The sequence below is a fragment of the Acanthopagrus latus genome, chromosome 15, assembly GCF_904848185.1.
Source record: "Acanthopagrus latus isolate v.2019 chromosome 15, fAcaLat1.1, whole genome shotgun sequence".
NCBI classification, from domain to species: Eukaryota; Metazoa; Chordata; class Actinopteri; order Spariformes; family Sparidae; genus Acanthopagrus; species Acanthopagrus latus.
Genome location: NC_051053.1, coordinates 11041899 through 11055865, shown reverse-complemented (window position 1 = coordinate 11055865; position 13967 = coordinate 11041899). Strand labels below are relative to the sequence as shown.

At 42.9% G+C, this 13967-nt stretch overlaps 1 protein-coding gene across 9 annotated transcripts in view; it reads right to left on the bottom strand.

Annotated features, from left to right (window-relative positions):
• kif16bb (kinesin family member 16Bb) overlaps positions 1 to 13967 on the bottom strand; it is a 58000-nt gene that overhangs the window by 22693 nt on the left and 21340 nt on the right. For 4 of the 9 annotated variants that reach the window (XR_005079188.1, XM_037122842.1, XM_037122846.1 and 1 more), the window contains exons 18-19: positions 9170 to 9340; positions 8242 to 8332 (exon numbers count right to left, since the gene is read on the bottom strand). Coding sequence is in view for 7 of the 9 variants with exons in the window: in XM_037122842.1 (XP_036978737.1) it covers positions 8242 to 8332; positions 9170 to 9340 (262 nt within the window). In the remaining 2 variants the exon portion in view is untranslated. Of the gene's footprint in view, positions 1 to 590; positions 673 to 798; positions 847 to 4718; positions 7498 to 8241; positions 8333 to 9169; positions 9341 to 13967 lie in introns of those variants that run through there. The other 5 variants (XR_005079187.1, XM_037122845.1, XM_037122841.1 and 2 more) reach the window with 3 other exon arrangements.

The following is a 13967-nucleotide window of genomic DNA, read 5'->3' as shown; positions in this document are numbered from 1 at the left end:
GTACAGTCACAATCAACAGATGGTGAGCACTGCCTCTTCCCCCCTAGGGCAACAGTAAATTTGAGCTTGTGAAATCTGTCACAATCCATGGTGGTAAATGTCTCGCAGTTCCTGCAAATGCTAATGAAGCTCGTATGAGGTCCAAAGCTGAGCGGAGAGAGATGGAGTCCAATTTAAAAATGACACTGTGTGACAAAACTCATCCTTCTAGAGGGCAGAGAGTTTTCTCTGGCCCGCGGACAGACGTTCACAAATGAGAGCTGCTCAAACATGCCAGTGACATTCAGGTCGCCATTGTGTCCGTCTCCTTTGAGACTCCCCCCCCGACACGTTCCATCGGAGGTCTGGGAAAAAAGCCTGCCATAGCTGGCAAACACTAGCCTTCATTAGATGGGAATACAGTGATGAAGCCAATTACATTTGAGTGAAATGATTTTAAAACAGTGGGGATGCACATACTGGACATTTAAAAAGGACTCCACTCAGCTGGAATCTAACTTGAAAAAGTGGCCCTGACATAAAATCTTCAAAAAGAGAGAAGTGATGTGACTTTTGGTTTTCATGTCCTAATGAACATATCATCCAGGGGCCCCACTGCTTCTCCACACTTTAATGAGAAGAGCCAAAGTTTCAGTCAGTACTTCAAAGTTTCAGATCCATGCCGAAAAGTTTCTGTCAATAAAAATAAATGTATAGCAAAAGTTAAGTCTGTGCATCATACATGTGAACAGTGATGTGATGACATGGAACAGCTTATTGTTTGAATGTGTACGGAGCTGATCTACAGCACGCTCTGACCTTGTTCAGCACCGCAGAGAGTGGGGAGTGTCGACGATGCCTTTTGCCCTAAAACCAGATCAAACGCAGAGTGTGACAAACATTATGTGGAATCTACTACAGTATGCCTGCATTTGGCTGTCACCCTTGTTACAGTGGTGGCTATACATTTTCTATTGACATACAATCAGACCTGATATGCAGTTTACCTACACGTCAAAATCACAAATTCATGGCTTGGAGTGCATCTCATCTTTTCATGAAATATTATGCAGCCTGTTAACTCTGATGACGATTAGCACATGGGTACGCAACCTTAATTTGGTCAACTGAGTGTAGCAACAGCACAGACCACAGAACAGGAAATGTGCACAAATGTGAACACCATTGTCATTATGTTGCACAATCCTTAATGACTTTTATGTAACTACAACAGGAATGTGATCATGTATAAGGCAGTGTCTCCTTAGCCAGTATACAATATTCTCCTCTGCTAGAGACTTCATATACCCGATGTTCCAATTCCAGATGTGCCATTGTGTATACCAACATACAGGCTTGACAAACTGATCGCTTCATCAAATACTATACACATGTATTACTTTCTTCCTAGAATGATACGTCCAAACACATCTAAAATACACTGAAAATACAAATACAAACAGTATCATCCTGTTCTTCACTGTCAGTGCCACAAAAGTTAAAAGGAAAAAAAAAACTGAGAAAACTTTCCTCGTTCCTACCAGGAGGCGCTAAGGAACCAAGCGAAGCTCATTAACACCGTGAAGAGCATTAGCCCTGAAATGCTTAGCTACAAGCACTTCCATCTTGCTAATAACAGCCATTGCTTAAGCACACCGGCGCCACAGAGCCAAGAATAAACATGTTAGCACAAGCAGCAAGTACTTTGGGTTGTTGAACTGCCGCCTCGGTCCCCTGGCTTCACAGTGGAGAGAAAATAAACCAGCTGTGGTCACACATCACAAAATTCCTGCTTTCAGAGTGCATTTGTGGCTTGAAGGTGATTCGACACCTGGAACAGCTGCCGGGCAGGTAGCTAAAACACAAATCTCTGCTCCGCGGCGCGATTGGACTGTTGGCAGCCAAGCATGCTAATAGCAGCAGGAGATTTAGGTAGTGTGCAGATATTCATGTCGTGAGTGTAGCAGTGCACTTCGATGTGAGCAAGCTTACAGGCTGCACTCCGTGAGTGATTGTAGGTGTTTAATCTCCACAAGACCAATTTGTGTTGTAAATATGAGTAAGGATAACACATTCAGAGATGATACGAAACTGCGTCAGTGTCAAAAACAGTGTGAAGCCCCCCCCGCCGGATAGAATTAAGTTCCAAATTGTTGTTATGCATTTTTAAATTCCAGCCACTGAACTGCAGTATTTGGTCTAAGGTTTTACAAATTGCTTTTATCCACACACCGGTTTGTCTTTGCAATATAGGGCAAATCACCACCAGCATTACGAATGCTCTTTGCTGATTTTCTGGCCTCTTCCCTCTGCACTGGGAAGCCAGTTTCTTTGAAAGATTAGTTCTTGGCTTAACAAGATGTTTTTTTGTTTTGTTTTTGTTTTTATTTTTATTCCAGAGCGCAATCTAATTTGGAACCAGGAAACTGACTCTCCAGGCAAAAAGGAACAAAAGAAGATGTGTTGCTTTTATGTACAAAAGTGTTTAATTATCAAACAATACAGCAATCATCAGGACCAATTTTCACCTACGCGGTGGGTCATAGATTAGCATTCAAAACCACTGCAGAAAACACTTGGGCGAATTTGTGTGGCTACTACAGACAGGCAGAAAGATCGAGATGGACGTGAAAAAGATTTAGCCCATCAGCAGCTAAGCAATGAGAGAGCTGACTAGGTCACGTTCACATGCTTCTAAAGGAGGAGGTAAACAAATTATCCTGTTACATGTTGTCAATGACCATGCGTATTAGGGCCGGAGAACCCAGTGGGAAATCACACACAGTAATGATTAAAGATACTGAGCCTGCCAGTTTATGTGTATCTGCTGTCAGAGGCTGAGCACTTCCCCTTAACCAGCCTGTGCCTGACGAGAGCTCATGTCTATTTCAGACAGCAACCAGTCAGGGAATGGATAAGAAGAGAGCAGCGTTTTGCCATCAACCTATAATTCTCTTTGACAATTGATAAGAAATAATTCACTCATAGCATTAAATATTACTCACAACCTTTCAATTCACATTGTTTCACACACACTGAAGGCATCACATATGGTACAGGAGAGGCAACAAGGTTACTGAGATGTTCGCCAAGTGCCTCAAGAGGGAACAAACTCCCCAGCCCACATTCAATGCTGCTGCAACACAATCGTTAGATTTCATGCTGGCAACGTATGTTTCCCCAAACAGTGGATATGATGAAAGTTTCTTTAGGTTCAGTTTCAAATTTTATGCTGTGAAAAATGCTCCGTTTATTGTCCGTTTATGGTCTGGTTAGGCTTAGGTACGAAATCTTTTCAATGTCCCGTCAAAAATACCCGGCTGCAACTTGTCCTGAAAACCCGTCATAAATATCCTGCTCTGTTGCCACAAGCACGGCTGCAAACTACCCAAACATTTTGTGAAAAATGTCATTTGTTTCCACGAACATGGCAGGAACATGTTCCGACATCTCGTCACAAAATATCCACAAACACGGCTGCAAATGTACAGTTCCGTTTCCATAAACTTTGCTGCAAAATATCACGACATCTCGTTAAAAATATCCAGTGGTTTCACATGTACAAATGTTGAAACAGCATCTCGTACAGCGGTCTCTTGCTCGGCACCACCACGTACAGCCCTCACGCTACCACCATCCCCTCCTGCTCCCCAGATGGAAGCCAGCTCATACATATGTAATCTGGCTGCAATATAACATGTAGAGAGATTCATATGATTCGTATGAAACATACAAATTTAATATATCCATGTTTTGAAGAAACAGCCATTTCATTCCGGTAACTGGGCTGCAATACAGCATAGCTAGATCAGCCATTTAAAGCCAAAGCAAAGTGTTTGGTGACAGTCGATGGCCTGTTGAACCCTCCCTTTTTACCCAAATACTGTCAGCATTTATGCTCTTATCAGCAGCACAGTCTCATTTTGTATTTCATATCAAACTGGGCTCACTTCAATATATCAGGTTTTGATTTGTCTGGCATTTGTGTTTCATTTCACAGGAAGACATGATACACCAAAGATGATCTGAATGCTAATTAACTGTCTGGGGCAAAAGGTAGAAAAACAACGCTTTCAACATCCCTGAGCTTTCATCCTGGCACAATCCTTACCGCTACAAGGTGTGATGGGTTTCTTCATTCGAGGCCAAATCTCCATCCTTCATGCTGGAGCAGACAAGAGGACTGATTGCACTATATTGCCCCTGTAATTTTCCATGCTGGATGGGGTCACTCAGTCAAGAAAAAGGAGCAGACAGTGTTTGGCGCCGACGCTCGAGCTGTGAATTAGACTCGAGTTCTTTCTCAGAGATGCCACTCGATCAGCCTATCCAAAATTTAAAGCAGTTCTCGTACAATGAACAAGTCTTGTCCTGAGTGGACAGTGTTGACTGGCTCCAATGAGTAATTGTGCAGAGACTGACTGTAGTGGAGGATCACCTTGACCCTTAGATATGAGAGAGATCTTTCCAGAGGTGAGAGTGGAATACAGATTCAGATTCCTTGACGGTGAGGAGGAGGCTGAAAGTAAAGAAGGAGCCTGTGCCAAAGCGAATATCAGAAGAGGTGAGTGAGGGAAAGAAAGCCTGACTGAGATGATAGTAACACAAAATATGAAACAGAAAGCAACGAAACGCATCAGACTCTGACTTGTTTGTCTTCCGAGGTTAAGAAGGGCTCAACTATCAGAGCTCATATGCTCATCTCATCTGCAAGTGATAGACAGAACTTCAGAGTAGCAGTGGATTTAAATTCCTTTAATTTTACAAACACATTCACACATTTCAAGATAACCTTTTTTATATAAACTATTTGAAAATGGCAACAACTTTCAGTGACCATGACAGTGAGATAAATTGGTCAGTCTGGTCATCTAAAATCTTTTAAAAATACACCCATGTAACAAATGAAACTGACAAACATGTTATCCTCAATGAGGTACCTTCAATCCCCATTATTTAAAACACCCCACATTAAACAGAATACTTCTTTGACAACAACAATAATAATAACAATAATGATTAGAAGGTTCAATGCAAGAACAAAGACATTCCAGGGTTTTAAAGATAAAACATTCAAGTGCTAAAGCAATGCAATATTAAAATGTCAAAAACTTTGAGGAAAAAACACAGAAACTTCTAAATAGGTCACAGATTTCACTGTCACTTAACAGTGAAGCCGTCCTTTGCACTGTCTGGTTGGAATGCACTTTTGCCATTCCTCCCTGCGAGTGAGAGTTTTCAAGCTGGGCTGTTCATTACTGGCTGTTCGGGCCTTGATCAGACATTTGACAAGTGATTAATCAGGCAGGCGGCCTCAGAGGAGCAACTGAAAGCTAATTTCCACACTTCTGCATGCCGAGACGAGTTTGAAACATGCGCAGGCGGGGCAGCTGCCTTGGTCACGCTTTCAGGGTGACCCCTGCCCCTCACATTTGCGAGGATTACATCAAGTCTGACAGCGCCGTGCTCGTCTTCATCATGCACCAGCACGCAGCGCACGTCTGAGCGCTGGCGAAGGGTTAAGTCATGGAATTTGGCACGGCGGGGAGCTATGGTGACGGAGCGTGGAGCTGGGTGAAAGACGGCATCCTCCTGCACCAGGCCGAGGTGGGTATCAGTAAGTAAAAGCTGGGCCAGATGCTTAGTGTGGGTACTGGGGCTGATGCACACCCCTACACCTGTGTAGAGTAGTAGCTGCACCTCACCCACAGTAACGGTCTCTTGATCCATGTTGGAGTGAAGAAGGTAAACGAGATCTGCAAGACTCTTCTGAAACTGGCAGCAAACCTTTAAACCAGCATCCAGCAGCAGGTCTGGCACATGGTTCTCCCAGTCTAGAGACATCTTCATCAGGTCCCCCTGGAGCAGAGGGTGCTCAGAGACCCTGCTGTCCCCAGGGCAGATGATACCAAGTATGGCCCAGCAGAGCTCTTTGGTAAGCTCCTGGGTGTAGGTATATACACCCAGGATGCTCTCCTCTGTAGTGCCCATCAAGCGCAAACTGTGGCCTGCTAAGCTTATCTGCACCTCCCTCAGCTGCAACAAAGGGAGGTGATGGAACAACACCAGGAGACCTGAATCAGCGGTGAGGGTGTAGAGACCAGCATCCAACAGGATCAGGAGGGCAGGACGGGGCTTAGGTTGGCTACATTTAGCAACATTGATCCAAAAGAGAGCTACAATCTTCTGGGAGGTGAGCACTGATGTGGAGGTGATGGACTGTAAAATGTCCATCAGGTTTGAAACTGGCAGAGTTTGCAGGTTTAACAGCGGATCAGTAAATTCAACCCATGTTTGACGGTAGATTTGGACATTTGTTTGGCTCTGCTGAGTCTCTGAGTTCTCTGATGGCGGATCTTTGTCTTCAGGTGCATGGGTAACCTCTGGATCACTGCTGGGCTTCAGTGGCTCTGTGAACAGTTTGTCTACATGTTTTACATGAATACCAATTGTGTCTTGCTCTTGTGCTAATGGCACATCCCCGATATCCTTACTCCTTGTCAAGATCTCTTTTGGAAATAGTGCCACGTCCTCTGACAATTCCTCTGCCTTGCTAAAAGTTTGTGCTGGTGTCAGGACTGGGAGTTGAGTGGCGTCTGGATTAACGCAACCCTGAATCATCTGAGCTGCCTCCTCGGGCTGAAGCTTTTGTTTTATCTCCACCTGAATGTGCTGTATGAGAGGTAGTTCTTTCACCATAGAAATAATGTGACTGTCCTTGATCAGAGAGAAGACAAAGCTTCCTTTAACTAAGGAGAAGATTTGGCTGTCGTTGACTACAGACAAAATATTACTTTCTCTGACCAGAGAGACAACATGACTGGACCAGCGGGCCCCAACAGGCTGTAGTCCCTCCTCCCTAACTTGCTGAAATACTGTGGGGGAGTTCAGAAGAAGATGCCCTGCATCCTGGACAATCCCAGACACTCTGCTGACCAAAGATCCCAACCCTGAATTTTGAACTTTTGCTGCTCCAGGGATCTCCTTCAAACCTCCAGGTTCATCCATCTCTCCACAGCCAAACTGGTTCTCGAAGGTAGTTTCCTCAGGTAGACTGCAGGCTTCCTGACTGCTAAGAGGCTCTTTGTCGAGCTGAGAATGAGCGCTGGTTTGTGGGAGGACAGGCGTGGAGTTAGTTCCCCCGCTGCTCTGCAGGTGGGACTTGCTGCCTAATGAGCTCCCACCAGAGCCGGGTCTCCCCTCGTAGCAGTCAGCCACAGCACCTTGGATCTCGTTAGCATTCCCCTCTGGCCTGATGCCACATCCATCACGAGGGCCCAGGACACTTGTCTGCTGGAGGCTGGCATCCCCTGACCAAACCTCCTCTCCCTCATAACTTGCAACTCCGGCCCCACTCCAAGATTCCCTCCACGGCCGCTCAGACATGAGCCCCGGCCCTGATTTATGACACAAGTCCCTCTCCAGCTCCTGGCCATCCCTGGTGCTTACCCCACCCTGTGGTGTTTCTCCATCCAACTTAAAATTAGTGTGAGGGACAGGATATTTTCCAGGTATGGCCTAGTTTATATGTTGTAGGTGGATGAGACAGGGAGAAACAATGAGGGGAGGTAAAAGTGAAAGATTTCATGTAAAATAATTCAAAACACGTTTGTTTTTACAGCGCTTACGACAAAATAGTAACTGCCACTGTTGCGAAGGAACTCAAATAACCATTTCACCCACCCACACTTTTAAACATATATATTTATGTATTCAATTATATTTGAATACATAAACACATGCACAGGAAAATGGAATGAAGAACAACGAGGTGCACGTATAAACAGAGATATTTCAAAAGTGCTCTCATCGCAATATGCTTTCACAAAATGAGTGTCATTTTCTTTGAAACCCCTACAGGAAAGTGTAATAGGGTTTAAATATGTGCATAATAAACAAACACAACAAGCCAAGGGAGAAAGTATTTCATGCCTCATAAAAAATTGTATTGGGTCTGGTTTGAGTGTGTGTTGGGGGGATGGGGGTGGGTATTGACATTTGCTCTGCCTTGCAAAAACAAAAGGGACTACTACTTCAGTTGCACAGTGGCAATATAGTGTCTCGATAAACAAAAAACTGCAAAACAAGGTCTCCCCTACTGGCCCACTGTGTTTAAGCTTTATTCAATTTCTTGGAAACAAATTGAAAGTTGTATTCAACTCCATGTGGAAACTACCCATCGTATATTGATTAAATTCTTATTTCTACTATATTGAATTAAGATTGTGCGTTGCAACCAAAACAAAACGTGTCAATACATACTGTGGTCACGAGCTTCTCCACTGTTGCAGAGGTTGGACAGCTGCTGGGCACCTCGGACTCAGCTGTCTCTGTAGACGGCACATCCATCCGGCTGAAAATGAAAAGGACAGTGAAGATATGAAATAATACGTTTCATATTCTATCAGAGAAGCAAAATGAAGTTTTGATACGTGCAGGCATGTGCACAATAATGCTGCGTTTATATGCTTATACATGCTGTCAGGCCTCTTCTCAACGGCAGATTCAATTATTTGCTGTGGTGTGACGCTGGAGACTTTCAAACTGTTTGCGGGCAAAAGACAAGACTGCAATACTCCCCGCCAACAGCCCCCCTTCACAAAAACCCTCCATTAGATTTGAAAAGCAAACAGCCCAAATGGCTGGATGAGATTAGAGCCACTCTACTAGCTGTGAAATTAAATAGAATCTGTGCATGTTGATTTGAGGATTTACATACAATACTCAGCACTCCTGGGGGGGGGGGCAAATATACAGCTCAGAATGATTTGTGACAGTAAACAGCGGCTTTGGCTCAGCTTTGTGTGTTGCGGCAGGTTGACGGGTGGAAGTGGGGGGAGCGGGAGCACTAAAGCATCGACAACATCAACAAGAGGAGCACAGTGCAGGTCCTCTCGACGATTAAGGGATTTTTTTGCAGATCCTGAGGATCAGCGCCGAGGATGTCCTGTGCTCAGCTTTGTTTGTCTACTCACATGAATAAACGGAGGAACACTGATCTGGGATTCTCAGTCTAAGAAGCTGACCAGATTTTTCTGGATACCATTTCTTCCAGTCACAGTCATTGCTCCCATGCAGGGGTTTACGCTGTTCTTGCCGTGGAATGACTGAACAAAAACTGGTTCACAAACAACACATTCATTAACATCACCACAGAGCGCGCAGTTCCAATGCTTCCCCCTTAACTTACCCACAGACAGTTTCCTTCATCTCTGCCCCCGTTGTCTTCTCTTCTGCTCTCGGTTGATGGGGAGCCCCACAGTTTTCTTCTGAAAGTCTTTTGATGTCACGGTTGCGTCTGTTCTGGCTTTCTTGGACCTGCTGTTCTACCTCCTGCTGGTTGAGCTTCTCTTCCATCTTCCTAGTCACCGCGACATACATGTACACATGAGATGAACAGTCAAACATCCTTTCATACGCACCCTTTAACACACGACCTTAGAATTCCATTTCATTTTATGGCTGATTTATGAAGCTTCAACCCAAATAGTTCAAAGTGCAACCTGGGATGTTGGCTATAAAGAACAGCTTGTTTACTGCTTGCAAAAAGGGTTGACTCACTCCCTGTAAAGAAGTAAAACCAACGTTCATTAATTGCATAAAGGAACTATTAACCTCACTTCTGAAAATGATTGTCGTTAACTTTCCCCAAAACTGAAACTTTAAGTCTGTTCACGTTTGGAACCAGAATCTGACCTGAGTGATCTGATCACAAGTGGACAGCTTTACGCACGTCTCGACCACTTGTGATTGGATCTCACATTCAAATAAAAATGTACGTCAATGGAACAAACTTCTACACAAAAAAATAATCAATATCTTCATGTACAACATCTGCTGAATAAAGAAGACGACCTGAATACTTAAGAATTTGTCAAAGGCGAGGTTTCACAAAGGTTAGAATGTTTCTCCTATTTCCACAACTCAAAATTTTTTGGAGGGAGTCTGGAGACTTTCTCCATCTGCATCAAAGAAGCTGTCTTTATTGGTCATTGCTTACTGTGCTTGCGAAATTTGACATGTTTATGGTCTTCATAGATTTTGTGTAAGTGATGAAATTATTGTGTTCAAATAGCACTTCAGACGTGAAAACATACAGTGATGCCATGAACTGACTCTTTTTACAAATGAAAGAAAAAACGTAATGTTTTACATTTAATGCTGAATTTACAACAATGCATAAATATTTTTTTTATTTTTTTAACCCTCTTAAAAACAAGTGGTATTGCAAGGGAGTATTGGGTGTTCTTAAATATCTGCTCCTAACATTGGCAGGTTGAGAGCCCAAACATGTAGTTTGCATTACAATGAATGTGAATCACATGAAAACCAGACAGTGTGTAATTCATTCTGCCTGTTGTTGTGGCTTCTACTTGTTTACTGGAGGATGTCCATTACATAGGCTGCCCTTCAATGTTGTCTGAGCAGCCTATATGATGGACCGTAGGCCAAAAGCAAGCACCTATAGCATTTTACTGTTAGAGCTTCCATATAGCACCATTTTGATTCCTGAGACTCAAGAACAAAAAAAAATAAAAAGAGAAGCTTAGAATGAGGTAATAGAGAAAGAACAACAACAAGACATCACAGCTCTCAGAGCTTGATCGGTTTGCAGGTAAGATTGTTCTGGCTACTCAAGGACACATTAAGTGGCACTGGAGCTCCAAGAGTGATGAACGTTAACCAGTGTAAAAACACAGTTGCAAGAGGCTGTAATGCTTGTAATCAAAGCCTGTCAGTGGCCAGAGGAGGAAAATGGTTAAGCTACCACTTGGTTCTCCAGCCACAGATGGGGGGATACCAAGAGGGCTGTCAGATGACAACTCTCAGAGCTAAGGTGGCCATTAAAAGCCGCATGGGTCAGTCACCAGCTGGGCACGATCCATCACTGGTGGCTTGGAGTCCGCAGTCACTGGGTTTGAAAGTGCTGCAATCCAGCCTGGCTTTTATATACTGCTGCTGTTACACAGTCCATTTAATAAAGAACAATTCAATCACAGCGGGCCAACTTTATACATGACACAAAAAGCTAATGACCCCAACATAACAAACACAGCCACACAGTCATCTTGAAAGGTTTGCAGACTGGAAGCTCAACACAGCTCGTTTCTTTACACGGCTAGATGAGAAAATCTGTATTCAGCTGATATAAATGCACTTTGATATCGCACACATTAAAAATCATGGAACCGACGATCGGAATAAATACGAAAATGTGAAGTGTTCCCATGCTGTCAAAGGCAGGTCAGACTTTCTGTTAATGCACTTGGCCTCTTCCAGTCCTAACTCTCGAGTGAGACAGTCTGTGATCCAGCAGATGTAGCCGATAATGGGCAGGTTGCCTTTGTTGCGATGGAGCACCCCCTCAAGCAACCGCAGGTCAGTTCATTGATAGCTTCTATTGCTCTCAGAGCCAAACAGACACCCACAGCCACTGCTTGAATTCAAATGATATGCCCTTATTTACCACTGAGGGTTGCGTCCAATATGATTGGGCAAACTGGCCGATCAATTCTGTCCTTGCTGTGAGGGGGTTCACGCTATGTGAGCAACAAGCAGAACAAGTACGGAATACATATTTTGGAGATGAGAGGATCCCTCTCCTACTGCCCGTGGTCAGTGCTGGAACAGATGATGGTTTAGTGTGCCGGGTGAGAGGAGGTTAAACCAAAAGGGAAAAAAAAAAAGTGAGTACCAGGTAGCGTTTAATATTTAGTGCTGTGTGTCCAGTAAAAATGTAAAACCCACAGAGGAATCAAAATCTCGTGTATTTTGCGATATAATGTGCCACCATATTCAACTCTGTGTAATTTATGCTTCCCATTCCGTAAAAAAACAGATGCCTGCTGATTTCTAATGACATCTACAGACTTCAATTAAGCTGCTTGAGTCTCTGTCCGTCTGACTCCTGACTTCCACCGTTCTCCATCTTTCACCCCACTCATCCACACCAAACCAAGTGAGTTTTTCCTTTGACATTTTCACACTGATGCGGCATAATGAAAATGGGTGTAGTCAACTAATCGTAGCCTTGTAGTAATCTTCTATATACACGTCTTTTCACCATCATATCTATGCGGCATCAGAGCAGCAGCTCAGCTGACGGACTGAATGCAGTATGAATTACCTGAGCTGGAAGCAAACATTTTTTCACTGCACTGTGAGGGAAATTACATGTCAGACAGCTCCACATGTTGTAAAACATCAGGGTTATCAGATTGTGAGAGACTAGGGGGTGGGGGAGGGTGGCTCAAATTGCTCACTACTTCAGCAGGTGGTGAATCACTACAGAGTGAATTGGATTTTGGGCACTAATTCAATGAACACTGGGACGCTGACAGATCAATGACCTGCCACACAGTTCCAAGGCAGTGGCAGGATATAAAGATCAGTCACATTAACATAATGTCTCTCGGGGTTTGGTAGACTAAAGTGTAAAACAAAATACATTTAAAAAAAGATGCTGATAATAAAAAATAAATAGTGAAGTTTGATTTAGGTAGAGAACACTTAGACAATCTATGAGAAACTGGTGCAGTCTATATTTCACTTTAAAAGCACAGGATGTCTGCTGCTACAGGACTCTCAATCAAAATAACATTTAAGTTACAAGTAGCGTTTCCTTGTTAAAAATCTATGTGACTTGGGCATAAATCTTCATGGACGAGGTTAGCATTAAAGTTTTAGTCACATTGTGTTTAGTCATATTTGCTGGCTGACTTCCTTCTGATTCTCTACAGGAAGTGTTTAGCTACAGGTGACAACATTAAACACATTTCCTCAAACTCAAAAGTGTAGCAACTCTCTGGGATTGGACATCACTGGAAACATTTGGGATAACCAAGGGCATCACTTCATCTGGATCTTCATAATATGTTACTTTAGGCAATGTAATGAGTATGTAGTCAGATTAGATGATTATGACAGGAAAGAAATTGACACAATGGCCCATCAAAATTCACTTCATCTCACGTATTAGATAGCATATATTGGTGCAAGCTACTTTCGAGCACATTTTTGAGCCAATTATGCGATGCCAATTTAAACAGTGCTGTGAACATTTCCCTGGCTTCCACAGTGTAAGTGACACCTATGGTAACAAGTACACGCCCATACAGAATGTATAACAAGGGTCACCTTTAGATAATACAATGCAGCAATGTTACATATTACCTTAAATTTCTTTCATCATAACTTATTTATTGGTTTATTTTAATTGATAAATATATCAACCTTCCTTTATTTGATATGTTGCAGTTGTGTCCATATGTTGTGACAGTAGGCTTCCCTCACCACAGATTATGCTAAATTTGAGTCTTTGGCTGTTTGAAATTCAAAATAACCTCAAATCAAAGAGGCCCCATTAACAGGCTTTCATCTGCAGTGACCATGAGAATAGACCCTGTATCTTTTGTCCTCACTAGGACATGTTTTATTAATCAAACAAAATGTAATATAACACACTATACAGCCCCTCTTCACTCATATCTTAACCAGTTTCAATCAAAAATTTTGTAAGATCTACAATATGCAGAAACAACTGTACAAAGAGGCAGTCCTATTGTACAAATTAGTATTGGATTTAGACAACGAGGCCAAAGTTTATCTAAAATTGCAAATGGCTGTCTGGGAAGAGACATTTTTGGGAGCCTTGCAGGTTGGATACCATCAAAGAGCAGAACAGATTTTAAAGTCTCCATTATTTTTGATGTATTGAAAAAATATTCAATATCAAATGGTACATTTCTCACCAGAGAACTTTACTTGGTGACACAATACAGCTTGAAAAACAAAATTACAACAGTGACTCATGATGTCCAGCTTCACCGCTAAACACATGCTGTCACGAGTATTTGTCAAGAATTAAAATTAATTTTTTATAGCGCATTGTAAGAATTTTTTGGGGAGCTGAACTACAAGTGACACGAGGCAGTTCACTACCTACAGAAATAGAGGTCGGTTTGGGACATGCCCTTGGACGTAAGGTG